General features: G+C 33.8%; 2 protein-coding genes across 3 annotated transcripts in view; one reads left to right on the top strand and one right to left on the bottom strand.

The window, feature by feature from the left end:
• The window catches only part of LOC105319069 (serine/threonine-protein kinase ATR), a 108,179-nt gene that overhangs the window by 21,553 nt on the left and 67,706 nt on the right, over positions 1-18,920 (top strand). For both annotated transcript variants that reach the window (XM_066087425.1, XM_066087424.1), the window contains exons 24-34: positions 2,947-3,043; positions 3,272-3,346; positions 3,458-3,574; positions 4,641-4,736; positions 5,823-5,924; positions 6,055-6,150; positions 7,212-7,385; positions 7,680-7,765; positions 15,328-15,399; positions 15,524-15,643; positions 17,220-17,327. In XM_066087425.1, coding sequence (XP_065943497.1) covers positions 2,947-3,043; positions 3,272-3,346; positions 3,458-3,574; positions 4,641-4,736; positions 5,823-5,924; positions 6,055-6,150; positions 7,212-7,385; positions 7,680-7,765; positions 15,328-15,399; positions 15,524-15,643; positions 17,220-17,327 — 1,143 coding nt within the window. The remainder of the gene's footprint in view (positions 1-2,946; positions 3,044-3,271; positions 3,347-3,457; positions 3,575-4,640; positions 4,737-5,822; positions 5,925-6,054; positions 6,151-7,211; positions 7,386-7,679; positions 7,766-15,327; positions 15,400-15,523; positions 15,644-17,219; positions 17,328-18,920) is intronic.
• Positions 10,618-14,424, bottom strand: LOC105319054 (uncharacterized). The gene is made up of 2 exons (XM_011416454.4): positions 14,229-14,424; positions 10,618-14,100 (listed from the first exon to the last, which is right to left on the bottom strand). Exons 1-2 carry the CDS (start codon positions 14,249-14,251, stop codon positions 12,060-12,062), a joined length of 2,064 nt encoding a protein of 687 aa, XP_011414756.3. The 5' UTR covers positions 14,252-14,424; the 3' UTR covers positions 10,618-12,059.

The following is an 18,920-nucleotide window of genomic DNA, read 5'->3' as shown; positions in this document are numbered from 1 at the left end:
AAAATTCAAGAAAAAGCACCGTGTCACACCGTGGCCGCCTGTGTAACTCCGTGGCCACTGTGTCACTCCGTGGATATCGTTACCTGAGACGTTGATAGAAAAAGCGTGTGTTTAGAAATAAAGAAATTATGGCTAAACAAGGGTTGAAACATATATATCTTTTTCATATTAAAAAAAAAGAATGTCGACTTAAGTTGCACGGACCCAGAAAATTGTCGAGGCTGTCAACGTGAAATTAATTTTTTGTGATCTGAAAACTCGACGTAAATGGATACCTTTTAATTCATTTGTTCTTAAATAAATTGAAATAAATATTTAATAATCAATTAATATATAATCAAAATTTAAATCAATTTAATTCATCTTGGTTTTTTTCTAAACACACATGATGTTGTAACTGACGATCCTATTAAAATGTCGGGAGCTTAAACGTCTTATCTGTAAACACTTTTTGATTTATTAATTAATTTACAGCCTTACTTTTAACCAATTAAAAATGAGAAATGAAAACATTTCAGATCATGTTTTTCTAAAAACATGTGCTGTTGATGTGCTGTAGTAAATAACAACCCCATATTACCGGTGACTCGAATAATTTGGACTTCAGCTATTTATGTAGCAATAAATAAACAAAAATCACTTTTAAATTATAGATTATAGATAAATAAATGTACAAACCCTTTTTAAAATATATTCAAGCATTGTACATGTATTAAAAATATACCCGCATTTCATAAAATAATTTTCAACTTTATTTCCGTATAGCTCGTAATGGCCTCGTGATTTCACATGAAAAAATCACAGATACACAGCATTGTCTTTCATCTTGGGTTCTATACACAACAGGTGTTATTGTCTGTCTTGTTAGGTGTCATTGGAATTTACAACTAACTGTGTGTATATTTGGACGTCTGAACAGGTGTACTCGAGATGCCGTTATTCACACCTTTCCGCGTACACCTGTTTGGTAACTCATCACAACCCGTCGTGTGTATGGTCTGAATATATCTTACTTCTACTTTGTTAGTTCAATGATTTTTCCTAATCTCTAACAAACAAACAAAATGTCTCTAGATATGTACACAAACAACTACACGTAAGACTATCGGCGCGTGGATCCGGGGAACAATTCAGCAACTCTATAAATGCGGGAATTTCACAAAGTATTAACTTGCGATAAGAAATTATTTACCGGGTACACATACATGTATGTACAAAAAAACCTGATTGATTAAAAAGATGAATGAGATAATACCGGTAACTTTTTGCAAGCATTTATAATAAACACAACTTTATTGATGGGAAATAGCGTCGAAATTTTAACGAAAAATCTTATTACATCGTGAACTTTACAAACTTTTAGTCATTGTGTTGAAATCGTTATTAAAACCATGGATCTAAAATAAATGAATTAAATTCATACAAATAGAACTCTTATAATTCAAAAAAAGTTGCACAAAAGTACAGAGAGAGAGAGAGAGAATGAGAGAGAGATTTTACAACGAAATATTATAACCCTCATGCATGCAGTATAAGAATGAAGACACTAAACATTTCAAACACTGAATACCTCATTGTTAAACATTTTTCTATTTTGCGGACTTAAAAAAACAATAGAACGACATTTTTTCCATATCATGGAAGGAGCACGTGGTCTATCTCGCGGGCTGATTTGATTGACAGGGATAGCACGTGGACCCTGACTGCATATATTCTATCGCAATTTTAGGGAAAAGGGTTCAATATAATGGAAACTATAAATCTAACTTATTACACTGAATTACAAGTGAAATGTACTTAAATTAAACTTATACTGGTATTCTCTCTCTCTCTCTCTCTCTCTCTCTCTCTCTCTCTCTCTCTCTCTCTCATATGACGATCATTAAACAATCAAACAGTAATTATTGCAATACTGAGTAGTTTCTTGGAACACAAATAGTTTTTAAATTCAAGTTGCTATAAAGATAAAATAAAAAAAAATTCAAGAACCGATCCACGGATTCTTAGCGCTATGAATATGTACCGTGCGGTACTACATGGACAAGTACATCACACATATGTATAAAAGAAAGAAAATTTGAAAATATATTAGATATAAAGCTGTATAATTATATTATTTAGAGAAAGTGCATTTGTTTTCAACAACCCGTTAGATTTGTTATCGTTGAATAGAGTATAAGTGAGAAAAGATCACAGTTATGGTTTAATGCACTATTAAAACTGCCAAACTACAGTAACTACGATTACTACTACGTTTAAAAACGGACTGAAACAAAAACTTATAGAACCGTTTATTTGAATTTTAAAAAGGAAAAGAAAGTGTTAGTGTTTTAATTGATCAAACCTTTATGTGGGCGATATCGATTTTTGATATTAACAAAAATCAACTGTGTCAATCGCATACGTCTGAAAATTGCGTGCATAAAATTTTTATTTATTTCTATTTCTTTGTCTTTGATTTTCTTGCGTACATCAATAAATATTTCATTCTTTATAAGTTTTATTCCTAAATCCTCCTTTTTTCACAGGTAAATACCGTGTGTTACACCGTGTTATTCTCCGTGTTGCATCGCGTTGCACCGTGTCGCACCGTGTTTTTTCTCGTTCTGTGGCCGTAACAGAGAACAATAGATCAAAGGTACCGACACTTCCACGCTCAGCGTGGACTTTCAAACACGGTGGTCGGTGTTTTTGTCGGGATACTCGTGAGCTGTACTGTACACTGACCTCCTTGATAAGACAGACAACTCTTATTTTTGATAAAAGACATAATTATGTTTTTAGAACAATTCTATGTTTTATAACAATTTTTATCAGATTTTACCTCACAGGGTATGCTAAAATTATGTGCACTTCTAACGTTATGATGATTGTTAGATGTTCACCTGTGTCACTGAAGCAAATTTTGCTATGAGTATACAGAAGTTGTTTGTGTACTTGATACAGAGTGGCAGAGGATGAACTCCTGTTGGTGGTCATCATCAGTCTGCTGGAAAACATGTTCTCCAAGGGACAGGTCATAGCAGCTATTGCTTATCAACAGGTGAGAAAATGTGCTCTCTTAATGGCAGATAATAGCAACTTAAGCTTTTAAAAAGTGCTATGTCAGATCATAGCAACTATAGCGTATTAATAAGAGATCACAGCAGTTATTGCTTAGCAACAGCAAACAGGTTGAAAAAAGTCAAGATGGAGCAGTTATGATTATCATGTCGAAGATAAATCTGAATCTGTTGTTCTGTGTAAACAAAAGTTGTTGGTTACCTTTCAGCTGAATTCAGTGGCTAGGTACAAGAAAACAAAAACACAGAACTTGTTTCTCAACTCCAGGCAGGAAATCTGTAAGGTAGGCATTTCAAAATGATGCAACAAAAATTTTAAGTACAGGTTCTGGTAGCTTATGTGTGAAATAAAGACCACCTTTTGAGAAGATACATTGTATGTGCGTTTTTATCAGTTTTTGGTGACGGCGATGTTGGACTCCCAGAAAAGTGGAGGTGGACGATCAGCGGATGAGATCCTGAGGGATGTGGCTGATGTACTGGACTTCAGGGACTGCAAGGCCTTCCTTAAAGTCAGTGTTAACTTCCTAAAAGTCAGTGTTAACTTCCTTAAAGTCAGGGTTAATTTTCGTAAAGTCAGTGTTTAATTCCTTAACTTCCTTAAAGTCAGTGTTAACTTCCTTAAGACATGGTCACCATTTTGGTCAAATTCTGTTTTTATGTTTTTATTAATAACAATGCTTTAGAAATGCATTTCTAATGATCAAATGAAATCTGAGAGTCATTCATAGATTTATAAGCAAGATACAGGGCTCACAATTCTTGGTCATGTAAACAAGGCTCGTATCCTGTTTTTGTTTACATATATATTAGTAAAAAAATATTTTTCCAGCTTATTTGTCTATGTTTTTATTTATTTTAATCATAGATGATCAGTTTCTATCATTTAACACATTTGTTTTAGGTTTAAAACTGAAATTTTTACTTCATCATTCAAAATGTAAACAAACGCATTGTTTACATAGCGAAGAATTTCAAGCTCTGTAACCCGCTTATAACTCAACAAATGACACTCAAATTTCGGTTGCCTATCAAAAATGCCTTTCTAAAGCATTGTAAATTTTAAAATCAGAAAAATAATTTTTGACCAAAATCGTGACCATGCCCCTTTAAAGTCAGTGTTAAATTCCTTAAAGTCAGTGTTAACTTCCTTAAAGTCAGTGTTTAATTCATAAAATATTAACTTCTACAAAATCAGTGATTACGTCCTCTCAGTCAGTGTTTAATTTCTTATATTAACACTTGCATGTTTCCTTACATGTATATGAACATGTAGAACAATAAAATGTTAATTTCTGTTCATTTCAGAACTTTTTAATGACATCACAATGATTTGCTGCATGTGCTTGTCATTTGCATTATTTGCAAACATAAATACAGTTATATTAGTAATTCTGAAAGATTTGCCTTTCTCAAACATTAATATAAGTAAGAAGCAGCAATGTTAAAAAGTTCACCAGGATATGAACTTGGTTGGTATATGATAAAATCTTCTGGATAGATCATGTGTCCAACCCGTTTTTGTCTGCCTCACAATCTTTCTGATGAAGTAACAGGTTTGTGTGTCTGTTTGAACAGGCGGCCGGGAAGTGTATGATCCCCCAGCTGGTCAGCACTGCATCCACAGAAGCCTCCTCTCTCATTAAAATGATTGCCACTGTACTGGATCTACCGGTAAGTCCTTATAATGATTGCCACTGTCCTGGATCTACCAGTAAGTCCTTATAATGATTGCCACTTTACTGGATCTACCGGTAAAGCCTTATAATGATGGCCACTGTACTGGATCTAACGGTAAGTCCTTTAAATGATTGCCACTGTACTGGATCTACCGGTAAGTCCTTATAATGATGGCCACGTACTGGATCTACCGGTAAGTCCTAATAATGATTGCCACTCTACTGGATCTACCGGTAAGTCCTAATAATGATTGCCACTGTCCTGGATCTACTGGTAAGTCCTATTAATGATTGCCACTATATTGGATCTACTGGTAAGTCCTTATAATGATGGCCACTGTACTGGATCTACCGGTAAGTCCTTATAATGATTGCCACTGTCCTGGATCTACTGGTAAGTCCTATTAATGATTGCCACTATATTGGATCTACCGGTAAGTCCTTATAATGATGGCCACTGTACTGGATCTACCGGTAAGTCCTTATAATGATTGCCACTGTCATGGATCTACTGGTAAGTCCTATTAATGATTGCCACTATATTGGATCTACCGGTAAGTCCTTATAATGATGGCCTCTGTACTGGATCTACCGGTAAGTCCTTATAATGATGGCCTCTGTACTGGATCTACGGGTAAGTCCATATCTAATAATGCTTTAACAATGGGCTTTCTCCAACCTAGTACCTGTGATGTTTTCTGAAGAATGTGATGATTTGTTTATTTCATTCAGTTTGAGCAAATAAATCTAAAAACAATACATTGACTGTAAGGTTTCTATTTGTTTCTTTGCTTTTCTGCATTTTGGTAAGAATTGCACTTTGTTGAAATAAAAAATTTGGTGTTTTTTTTTTTGAAATAAAAAGAAAAATACACCACCACCGAGCCACATTTGTTTTTTTAACATATTGGCCTGAGAACCAAGTAATTAATTTTTTATGGCCTTACAGAATATTGTGTGAAACATTTATCATTTTACTTGAACACATTGAATGTTGTGTCAGGCATGTATGAGACCATGTAGATGCAAGTTTATGCTTTCTTGTGTTGGGACTAAAAATGCTTCTTGTTTTGTCATTCAGAGCCGTATGAAGCTGCTCTTGGAATACATCAAGCATGTCTTTGCCTACCTTGTCTGTTTCTGCCAGAGAAGTGAAATGGAGAGAGCCATTATCTTTCTTCAGGTGAGTAGAGCTGTAGGAATTCTCATCCATTTGTGTTTATACTTTAGCTATGTATTCCTTTTTCCTCCATTTGTGCTTATACTTTAGCTGTGTATTCCTTCACAATGTTCCTCTTCTTACATCGATTCAGAATGAAACAGACCTGGAACTGGCTGAGCTGCTGAGGATGAATTTCCAGGTGGTTCATCAAGAGCTTCTGTTGTATCTCAGTACCCACTACAGCCAGGTGAGTGGTTTTCAGTCTGTTTAATTTATGATAACATTGCTGTTTATTACTTATATTTACGTATGAAAAAGACAAATTGTTCAGAACTGTTAATATTACCGAGATTTTATGTTTACAATAATCCATACAAGCGATAAGCACGTGCTCTGAGCATTGTGACGTCATGAAAAAGTTCATACAGAATTGGATGCTTTTGCTATTCTATATATAGGTTCATATAAGGAATCATATTTGCAAAGGTAAATATTGTCATTAACGCAACAGAAAGCACAATAGGAATATTCTCTACGTACGTAAGTCATGATGTTATATGAGAATTATGCATCATAGAAATTTTCAAGAAAAAAATCTAAAACAAGAAACAGTCGTGAAATAATTTCCCTGTCCGAAATTTCAAAGTATGCATTAGAGGAGATGTGATTGGACATGGTCAATTAAGGTTTGTCTATGACACGTTTCTAGATCTTCCGTTAGAAATATACACCCTTTATTATCATAGTTACATGTGTAAATGTATGTGTCCAAAATTAACAAAAGTGTTTGCAATGTAATAATTGATATGTTAAATGAATAAAAAGTAAAATAAACACATTGAAAGTAAGTAAGTACAATATTTATTATTGTTATGGTACTGAACAGTGGTTGAATATCATTCATTAATGATTAAATAAAAGCTGAGTAGGCACTGCAACTACATGTTGTTTTAACAATCATTATAATTAACACCCATGCCTAATATATCCTCACAATCTTAGCCTCAGGGCCTTAATTGTCCCCAATTTAATTTGATCAGATACCAATGTTTCCGAAGATATGTTAAATTGACTAAGATATGCAACATTCTATATGTGACCAACTGATTATTGATTTCGTAACCGATTACCATCGTTCTGACCAAATATGGGATTAAACTTAAATTTATTTTTTTATAATGTATGTTTATTTGAACTCGCATATATGTGACATTATATGAGTGTTCACAATATATTGTATCTTGTTGCCTGTGTTGAGGGCCCTTAATTGGTAAATGAATGAGTTGAATTGTTTTTTCTGGAATAAAGGTGTTTAACGGACTTCGGCACCTGTCGACCTACGACCACAATTACTCAGGTCCCAAGGACATAAAGACGTCGGAACAAATGGCCGATTACCTCCAGCCGCGACTGTTGGGGGTGATAGCGTTCTTCGACTCCCAGCTTCTGAATGCCAGGATACCCCTGTCAGACAAAAGGCTGGTCAGTGGATAGTTACTCCGACCTTTCTTTATGTCAATCAGTCGGGGGATGGGGGTTGATAATGCAGGCTGATATAAGACAAGTTAATGATAATGATGATCACTGAACTTTATTAACAAACAACTTATTCAGAATTCATAACTCTTTGTTTTTTTGCACTTCATTACAACTTAAAGAAGAATTTTTTTTATAGAAGTAAACTTTGAGAAAGTTATTCTTTCAAGATATGATTAATTTGTCCATAATGTCCATTTTTTAAAGATCTTTATTTTTGATGTGTGTTTGTCTTTGTAGACCATGGAGAGTTTGACGGCCATCATTAAACTGATGGGAAAGAAACACATAGGAACAATACGACACAAAGTGGTCGGAACTCTGAGGTAGATTATCTAGATTGAAGTGGTCGGAACTCTGAGGTAGATTATCTAGATTAAAGTGGTTGGAACTCTGAGGTAGATTATCTAGATTAAAAGACATGTCCTTATATGTAGTTCTCCATCCATTATTTTATACCATATATTTGGTGGGAACAGATTACAAAATTAAGACCCCTATTGTCCCAATTTCAGTCTATTCTGCAATGAAATAAGAACAGATAATTCCATATAATCTAACATTGAACATTAATATAGATTTCAGCTCACCTGAGCTATTTCTGATCTATTTTTGTCTGTCTGTAAACTTTTTACATTTTTGACTATTGGGCCAATTTCAGCTAAACTTGGCACAAACCATTTTTAGTTAAAGGGGATTCAAGTTGATAAAATGAAGGGCCATGCCTTTTTCAAAAAGAGATAATTAAGAATTATTAAAAATTTGTTGATATCTTTCAAAAATCTTCTTCTCAAAAACCAGTGGGCCAGAAAAGCTTAAACTTTTCTGGAAGAATCTTTTTGGACAAAATATTGCATATAGGGTACCCTCATTGTACGGATAACTCCTCCTACAGTTTTCAAGATAAGAAGTTGTTCTTTTGCAGATCATTTGTACATATATCAGACGTGTGCATATTGCTAGGATTTTGATTTTTGATAATTTATGAAAAAAATACCAGCTTTTAAACTTAGTAATTTTTTTGCAAAATATTGCATGTTGGGTACTCCATTTCACTGGATACAGTTGGTAGTGTTTATCAATTCAGGGTTGACATGGATTATGGATACGGTTCAAATAAAAGAAAACCTGGTTTGCTGTCACATTGACAGCTTTTCACTTGTTATGATTAATTCAATGATTTATTATTATTAGGGCCCCGCAAGGATTTAGGGGTGCCCTATAGTAATCACTCTGTCTGTCCGTCCTTCTGTCTGTCCGTCTGTCACTCTTCCGTCCACAAATTTCCTGTTTTTTTCTAATAACTTTTTTTATGGTTGCCCATTCAAGTTCAAATTTGGTATGGTAGTTCAGTAGGCAGAAATACATATTTTGATGCTAAGTTTGGTTCTCTATGTCTTCTGGTTTGGAGCTGGGGTGGTGGGGTAGATTCCTAACTATGCATAAGAATGAATGGGCAAAGAGAGATAACTGCTGAGAATGAATGGGCAAAGAGAGATAACTGCTGAGAATGTACATGGAAGGCTGTACAATATTTGTCCTTTGGGATTAATTAACCTTCCACAGGAAGAAAATCCTAAGCTTTATCTTTATCTGTCTCATTGAGATTAATTACTGCACTGCCTGTGTCTGCAAATGAACTTTGTTTTTAAGTTAAGGTCAATTTTGAATGATGTGTAGTATTGTGTACATTCTTTGAAATATGGATTTGAAATATAATATTGATATTTTATTTTGGTTAAAATACCGTATACAATGATTTATGATAATTTTATTGAATTCTAAAATCAAGATATATATTAAGATATCCTTTTTCACTATTTTATTTTTTAATTATTTATTTTATTTTTTTCTGCCTTAATGCTGTTAATTTTAACAGGTAATCAGATAATAACCCCATTCTGTCATTTCTGAAAAAATAAATCTATTGTAAATTTAGAAGAAAAGGATGAGAGAGCAGAACAATTAATCCCCTGGGATTAATTATCTTGCCTGCTGCAGAAAATTTAGAGGCTTATCTCTATCTGTCATATCAAGATTAATGAACACCTTTGTCTGCACTGATGTTTGTTTTGAAGCAAATTAAACTCTCATTCCATGAGCTGCACCTTTATATTTTTAACCCTCAGTTTAAAGGATGGTATTTGATAAAGAATATATTTCATTCTAGTCCAAATACTTATATTCTGTAAAATAAAAAAAAATAAATGAATTACAATAAATTAAAAAATTTTTTTATTAGATATCAGTTTTTTTATTCTTGTTTTTTTTTCTTTTTTAATGGATGTTTTGGTGTTGTTGTTGTATTTGGTTGCTATGTTTATGTTAAAGGAAACTTAAGAATAGTACCTGAAAAATATTCCTTCTGTAAGCCCTGATTAAATTCAATAAATGGATGAGAGCAGGATAATTAATCCCCTGAGATTAATTATCTTGCCTGTTTCAGAAAATCTAAGGTCTGTCTTTATCTGTTATATGTATTACCGTACACATGTGTCTGCAAGTGATGTTTGTTTGCCGAGGTATCATTGCATTGGTATCAATTCTTTGTTTTTTTAACAAATTTTATTTCATCCCATGTTAACCCACTTTATCCCGTGGATATGACTCATTGGATATTTTTTTGATATCCCACAGTTGTGACTTTACAATGGGATTTGCGTAGGCATAATGAAGTAAAATAATGTGGAGTTTTATAAACAGTGTAAACATTGATTGTGGTGTATAAAACATGGGATAAATAGAATCTCATATGATTTGTAGTATAATATGATTTTTATCCAACTTGTGTGTTTTATCCCCTCACTAAGGCTTAAGAAAAAACACTTTAATTGTTGGATTAAAATCATATCCAACTAAAAAATCACGAGATCCTATATATTCCAGTTCTTTACATCTTCTGCCGGGCATTTATTTTTCATCATTGTTAATATAAAGAGGATGGAATTCAAAGTTTTTTTCACTTCTCTATATTGATTGTCGTAGCGCGGCCCTTCCTGACTGGTCAGTTTTCTAGTTTATCAAAGTGATATACACGTATTTATATAAGAACTTGAACATTAATGAGTTCACATACACATTTATAAATAATAATCATACGAGTTATACAGCTCTTATGCATAATATATAATATATATATTTCTATGCATGTATACCTGATTATGGATCAGGGTTCCAAATGGTACAATACCCGATTAATGGGTGAATACTGAACGAAGATAGCCCTATTAATAAACATACAAGACTGATATAAAAACTTTCATATACATGTACTTTGATTCAATCAAAGCTTAATTTGATTATTATTAATTGAAACTCAGTATATTGCATTAAAATTACATTAAAAGTAAGAAACAAATTAATTAATGGAAAATAGGGAATTAGTATGAAAACGAAGGTCAACTTACAGTCACTGTCCTGGAGTCTTTTGTGATTTATTATTGAAAATAGTCAGGAGGTCAAAATATCTCAACTGGCTGAAAAACTATTGATCTATTACTGACCAGCACAAAGAACTTTGCGGGAAACCATCTCAACCAATGAAAAACAAGGATCTATATACTACCCTCAGGACTTATATGAATAAGTAAAATAAAAACCAAAAATATTGTATGCTTTTATTAATTACGGAAAGTCAAAATATCGCAGATATTCAAAAACGCGAATTGTAGAAATTATTAGTTGCATTTGATAATTATTTAAATAAAAACAAATTAAAAATAACACTCTACCACATATATCAAAACATATGGAACAACAAAACAAATGAAACATCTAAACAAATGGTACATCAAATCAAATGGAACGTCAAAACAAATGGTACATCAATACAAATGGTACATCATATCAAATGGTACATCAAAACAAACAGAACAAGAACATTAAAACAAATGGAACATCAATACAATTTGAACAGGAACATCAATACAAATGGAATATCAATAAAAATTGTGCATGATAACAAATGGTACATTAAAACACTCGATACAGGAACCTTATATGTCAAACAAAACATCAATACAAATGGAACAACCAACACAAATTGAACAGAAGCATAAAAAATAGAACATCAATAAAAATGGAACAGGAACATCAATAAAAATGTAACAGGAACCTTATATAAAAATGGAACATCAATGCAAATGGAACAGGAACGTCAATTAAAATGGAACTGAACATCAATACAAATGGAGCAGAACATCAATAAAAATGGAACTGAACATCAATACAAATGGAGCAGAACATCAATAAATATAGAATATCAATGTAAATGGAACAGGAACATCAATAAATATAGAATATCAATGTAAATGGAACAGGAACATCAATATAAATGAAACATATACATCAAAACAAAGCACATTCACTGTCATCAATTATTGGTCAAGCATAGAAGTAAATTGTATTGCTGTTTCCCTGGTGTATTGCTAACAAACCCAAATTTAACAACTTCAGAAAAGTTAGATAAACTGCTAAGAGATGGACAAGGCATAAGTGATTCAAGAACTATTTTGATAGGGGATTGTTACCTTGCCTTTATTGTCTTAAACTATTCATCCTGATTTTGTTAATCTAGGCTTTTCAATCTAAAGGCAGATCCTCTGTATACTGGTGTTGTGTTTACCGAACTATGTCCTGTATTCTCCTCTGTGTAGCAGTGTGTATGCAATGAAATGGATACTGTGTGAGTGACTGTTGGTATGAGTATAGAGCAGCCTGGAGGTTCCCTGTGATCTGATGACAGATCCCCAGGATCTCCCAGGAGATGTCTCTGGAAATATTACATACATACCGTCCCTGATCGTGGTGGACTAGGACCTGTAGCTCATCTAGAGCTGCTAGTGATAATGCTGTATCAATGTGTCTGTAACACAAGAATTCTAGAAAGTGTAACATAACAAACACTGGGATCTGTAAAAATGCTGTATATCTCAATACAGCACGCTTTTGTTCTGGAATTAGTTCACTGATATAACAGATTTTTCTGTTAAGTCTGATATCCAGTGCTACAGCCTGTCTGATCTTTGTAGACCAGGACTGTCTCCCTACAGCCTCAGTATACCTCTCTCTGTCTACATGTCCATGATACATCAGATATGGCTGTGCTAACTTGACCTTTGTCATCTCTATAACAGATAAAGCTTCCCTGTATCTGAGTGTCTTGTAATAATACATGGCAATGTACAACATGTCAGAAATACACCCAAACTTGGCTGCTAATTTGAGCATGTGACAGGACTGTTTGTCTGCAATATACATCTGTTTGTTGACACCTGTATTTGTGTACATATTTTGTAATGCAAAAGCAGTACTCTTTAAAACACTAGCTGTATAGTGCTGTAATGTAACAACTTGATAGTGTGACAAGGGTGTATGTACCAACTCTTCTAGTGTATGGATGGCTTTGGTAAAACCACATAGGTTTCTGTTAGCCACAATATAGTGATCATAAACAAAAGACCCTTCGACGAGTTCTGTATCATAATAAACTTCAGACCTAATCATACTCTCATCTGTACAAATAGAAAGTCTGGGATTGTACAGGACATCAATGATGTAGGACCTGATAGAGGAACTCTGTAACAGACAGGCCAGACCTTTCTTGTACAATTCATGTAACTGTAGGAACAATCTGTTTTGTGCTGAGCCATGGACCTTGGTCAGAAACATGTTGTTTTGTGGGATGAAAAAGTTTGGGCAGATCCCTTTATACACCCATTTAAGGAGAAGTTTAAAGCAGACCCAGAAACCGGCCAGGAGATTTTGTGGACACCAGTGAGGTAGTGTGTTTTGTTGAATCGCCCAGAAAACTGTTGTCTTCATGTGATAGGAACACAACAGTTTATTGGTTTCTTCTGATTGTTGATTTAAAACTTCTTTTAAGAAAAGTTTTAACAAACCATATGTCAAAAACTGACAGTGGTTCATTGAATAAACTAGTTTATATTCTGCCAGTGAAAAAGAAACTCTCCATTCTTCATTTTCATGGGGTCCAAATGGATGTCCTATTGCTACAAAGTGACATCCATTTCTGACAATGTCATCAACAACCTCAGGATCAGGCCATGAGTGACATCTGTCTATCCATGAGGAGGCAGACGGAGGCCAAAAGTCACAAACAAAACAGTAGGCATTGTCATATTCTTGTCCTCCTACATTGGCACTTCCACAGGGTCCATGTACAGTAGCATTATCATGACCTAATAAACATGCTATTTGTCTGTAAAAAGAATTAGATATATAGACTCTGTTCTTCATTCTGACACGTGCTAAATAGACGAACATGTCTGTTGTAGTTGGTGCGTCTGTTGTAGTTGGTGTCAGTAACTGAAGTAGAGTGAATCCTGGTGGACTCTCAGAACTGTCAGAGAGAATCAATATTGTATTGGGTGTGTTGTAATACTCAGCCTGAGACATGTCCATGATCACTCGGTGGTCGTTGAACCAGTACATGGTGTCAATATCTGATCCCTTCAGTCTGAACCCTTCTCTCCTACTTCCACTCATCATCCTAATGAGATTATCATTCGTTATCAGTCGGTTCTCCACCATCTCATTGATGTCCTGTGTCTCCCTCCTGATTGCCACCTGTTGTGAGGTCCCCACTATCTCACACAGTCCCACAAACACAGACTCGGACGTGTGCTGCAGTCCCTGATGTCTGTCAAATTTGATATGTAAACATTGAATGCTTGTCATTTTGTTTTCTTATTCATGCTATAAATAAAAGATACACTCATAAATTTTACATTTTACAAGCAAATTAAGATATTTATTTATTGCACTTACATTTCGCTGGAGAAAGACTCCATTTTAAAGGATGTGGAAAATGTTCATGGTATTTGGATAAGGAAGAAATGAACTTCCTTTTGGTCAGGAAATTTTTCTTTAGGGTCTTAAGGGTTTTCTTCCAAAGTGTGTATAAATGACTTCAGTTCCAAATTTTGTATTATTTTTATAGCAATGAGCTGAACATGACCAGGGAAGGGGTAATCGTAATCAGTAATCATAATCTGTAATCGTAATCAGTAATCATAATCTGTAATCAATCACAGGTTGCTGAATAATCATGAGTTATCATCAATTTTTCTGATTACAAGTAATTGTAATTTAATCAATTGCTCTAAAAAAAAAAAAAGGCCTTATTAATTTTTGATGAATTTTATGATTACAATAGTTAAATCAAAATGCTTGAAATTATAATTTATAACAGATATTAGGTGATTAAGGTTCAACATTGGATATTGGTATGAAAAACATGTTTTAGCAGCTAAGATAATACAGGACTGGTATGTTTTAAGTCAGCTTGGGTGACAACTGTGATACATGTGTATATCAAAGTATACCAAGTCAACCCATTGTGTTCATTGTAGTAAAAACATATACCAGTTTGTAGTCTTAAGTTCAACACATGTCAACTCAGTCAATTATAATATATTAAGTGGTTTTCTGTTTAATATATGCACCGGTAATTAAAAATTGTGTCTTCAGTTTAGTCAATCTTTAAAAAAGGGGTTCAAAGTATGATGTTGATTTCTAATAATTATATATGAACAGTTGTTTAAGATCTTCTTGAGAACTGCCATGCTTAAAATGTCATATGACTAAAAATCATCCTGTTTCAAAAGGGGATTACTGTTTTGCATAAGAATATCTTTTTAATACAGGAATCATTCTACTACATTGTCCAGAAATTTTGTATTTGACTCCATAAAGTTGATTTTATCATGGCTATTGTTGCTCAGGTGAGCAATATGGCCCATGGAGTCACGAATCACATGATGTACATATTTAATGTACTATGTGTAACAAAATTGTTGCATCTAATAATAAGAGCATGAATATGCTGATACTGCTTTTATCTCTTACTTGTTTTTTATCTGTTTAGGATTGGACTTCAGTTTACGGACCGGGAATTTATTGAGATCAACTGTCGTGCCTGGAACTGTTTTGTCAAGAGGTAAACCTGCACAAACATCAAAAACATCAATGAACCGGTAGTTGTTGTCAAACCTGTTATGCTCTCCAGGTTTATAAAATTTATAGTGACAGTTAAACATGGAAATACGTGGTTTTTATTTCAGCCTGGAGTTGTCTGTCCTTGGCCAGATGATGTCTCAGATTATTGCCACCATTCTCCCTCTCCTGGAATACCTTCCTAAACAAGTCGCGGAGATCATCAACTTTATCATCGTAGACAGCAGGTAAAAACACCACATTGTATGGCCCTTAATCTGTTCTCATCTCAGTATAACCAAGGTACAGTCAAAACTGTTTTAGCGGCCACTTGAAATCAGCGGCCACCTCCGATCAGCGGCCACTCTTTGTCCCCCTGACGTGTTTCCTTATACATTTGCCCTGAAATAAGTTGCCACTTGCATAACGTAGCCAGCGGCCACCCAATTTACTAACCGACCATGTAATTTCACTAAATTTAGCGGCCATTTTACCACTATTTTGTCACATGCTATTTCACCCGCGTTAGTTGATTACAGATCCCGATCATTTTGATCGTTATGAAAACATGAAGTCGCTTGGGTAATTAAATAATTATTATGTACCTTATATGTGTTTACATCAAATACGATAAAATATACATGTTTCCCTTCTTTGTGTTTTATTTATTTGAAAACATGGCTTCTAGTACTCCGAACGTAAAGTGAACGTATTAAATCTAATTGAAAAGTTCTAGAGTTAGATAAAAAAGATATGTCATATCGAAAGCAGTGGAAACATTTCAAGTTTGAAAAACTCAAATTAACATTTTTAAAATAAGTACAGGTATCGAAAAAATTATGAAATCAATTAGACCCTGAAGCAATGTCTAATGTAACAGCGTGGGATTGAGGATATAAAGGAATTTTGTTGGGGTAGTTCAACAGTTCAATGATGCGCCATCTCGTAGAATAAATGTCACAGGACCATCATTACGAGGAAAGCCCTAAAACTTTTTATTGATACAAAGATGTAAAATAAATAATGTACATTTAAACATGTGAAATTACATACGCAAATAAATCTGTAATTATAATAAAACATATCTTTTGATGCATTTGTATTTATAAATTGATTTACATGATTTTGTGTGCAAACTGGAATTAAAGGTTACCTGTCTTATGTGGCCACTTTTCAAATTTCCCCAAGGTGGCCTTTTAAAACATGTTTGACTGTAAGTCTGATTTTTAGTGTAGATGCCATTTTTTTTAAAGTAATGTAGATTAGATTTGCAATTTTTTTTGACTGGTACTTTCATTATTATACCAAAAGGGGATATACTGTTTACCCTTGTGTGTGTGTGTGTCTGTCTGTCATTCTGTCTGGCTGTCCGTCCGTAACAAAAAAAAATTTGTTGCATTTTTCTCAGCAACTATTTATTGCAGTTGCTTGAAAATTTAACACAATATTTGTTTAGGCATGTCATATCATGGGATATATTTTTGTACCAATCAGACGTCAACTTCCTGTTAAATGACAGCTGTTTTTATTTGTAGCCTAACTTTACAAACAAATTTTCATCAAAGATTTCTCAGTAACTATTGCAGATGCTTGAAATTTTAACACACTATTTGTTTAGGCATGCCATATTGTACGATATATTTTTGTACCAATAGGATGTCAACTTTCTGTTTAATGTCGGCTCTGCTTATTTTGCATATTCTCATCAGAGCGGGAGTATCACTACTGAGCATTGGCTCACAGATATCTTGCTTTGTGAATGTTCTGTAGATTAGATTTACAATTTCCTTTGACTTTTATCATTTTTCTGTTCTGCTACAACAGAGCTGCCTTGAAGGATTGGTTCCATGAGATTTACTTTCTGCCAGACATTCCTGAATTAAAGGATGCTAATACAGTCCTCAAGAAGTACACTCAGGAAGGCCCATCCAGGTCAGTAATCCTTGTAATTACTAAGATATATGTGTGTGTCATATCTAATATCTGATATCTGTGTGCTACACTCAGGAAGGCCCATCCAGGTCGGTAGTCCTTGTAATATATATATATATATATATATCGTGTTTGATCTCTGATATCTGTGTGCCACACTCAGGAAGGTCCATCCAGATCATTAATTGTTGTTATATCACAGATATCTGTGTGTGTCATCAGTAATATCTGGTATCTGTACACACTTAGGAAAGTCCATCCAGGTCAGTAATTGTTGTTATGTCACAGATATCTATGTGTCATCTGTAATAACTGATATCTGTACACACTCAGGAAGGTCCATCCAGGTCATTAACTGTTGTTATATCACAGATATCTGTGTGTGTCATCAGTAATATCTGGTATCTGTACACACTTAGGAAAGTCCATCCAGGTCAGTAATTGTTGTTATATCACAGATATATGTGTGTGTCATCTGTAATATCTGATATCTGTACACACTCAGGAAGGTCCATCCAGGTCAGTAATTGTTGTTATGTCACAGATATCTATGTGTCGTCTGTAATATCTGATATCTGTACCACAATTAGGAAGGCCAGTACAGGTCAGTTGACATTGTAATGTCTGACATTAGTGTAATTTGATATCTGTGCAAGATATGTGATATCTGCTTTTTGTGTTATCTGGTAGTGTGATCTGGAATTTCTTTGTGATCTTATATCTTAGTGTAATTTGATACTGAATCTGTGTTTAGTCTGATATCTTTGATATTTGTTGTAATTTTTTATATCAGAGTGTGATGTCTGGTATTTTAGGATTTACTATATATCACATTTATATATCACATTTAAAACAACTTTAATTGCAAGTATGAAACAGGATGAGTGGGCTGAGTAAATATATGATTAAAATTACCATTGTGATGTTTCGGTTATTATCCCTCAGGCCTGAAGGTGAGGATTACAATTTTACCCTTGTACTCTGTCTGTCTGTTTGTCCTTATGTTTGTCTGTCTGTCTGTAACAAATTTTTGTCAAAGATTTCTCAGCATCTATTAATAGCAGGTACTTGAAATTTTTATTTTTTTTATTAACCTTTTATTGTCCCATCACTTAATATAAAGCAATATATTTGGTGCCAGGGTTGGGGCCCTGGGATCACCAAGTACTAAGTTACATACAGTTATATATAAATATATAAACTTGTACACTTTCATGAGATGTTTTTCTCTTTGACATTTATACATCATTCATCCAAACACATGCATATGAAAATATGTAGACAACTATAATTTTACGTTAATCTTGCTTTTGCAATAGATAATTGTATTACATCATCTGTAACAGCATAAAAAATAATTATCCTTTTTCTTAAAACATTATCAGGTTCCATCGCTTATTAAAACTTTCCATGTCACCATTTTTTTTATAAATATGTTTCTCACAGTGAAAGTAATAAACATTTTCCTCTTTGACCCTTTCAAATGAGGGTTTACAATTCTTGCTCCTACTTCTATAAATATGTTTTTTAATTATGCATATTATTAAATCAAATATATTGTAATACTTGTAGTATTTTCCTAACAAAACATCA

Source organism: Magallana gigas, chromosome 6, assembly GCF_963853765.1.
Source record: "Magallana gigas chromosome 6, xbMagGiga1.1, whole genome shotgun sequence".
Classification (NCBI taxonomy): Eukaryota; Metazoa; Mollusca; class Bivalvia; order Ostreida; family Ostreidae; genus Magallana; species Magallana gigas.
Note: the sequence above shows the minus strand (reverse complement) of the source record. Positions and strands in the feature narration are given on the sequence as shown.

Bases quoted from the DNA above. Each gene is read 5' to 3' on its own strand.
- LOC105319054 (XM_011416454.4), bottom strand. From the start codon at position 14,251: ATGGAGTCTTTCTCCAGCGAAAT. The intron at 14,101-14,228 runs GTAAGTGCAATA...CAAATTTGACAG, and splicing joins GAGTCTTTCTCCAGCGAAAT to ACATCAGGGACTGCAGCACA.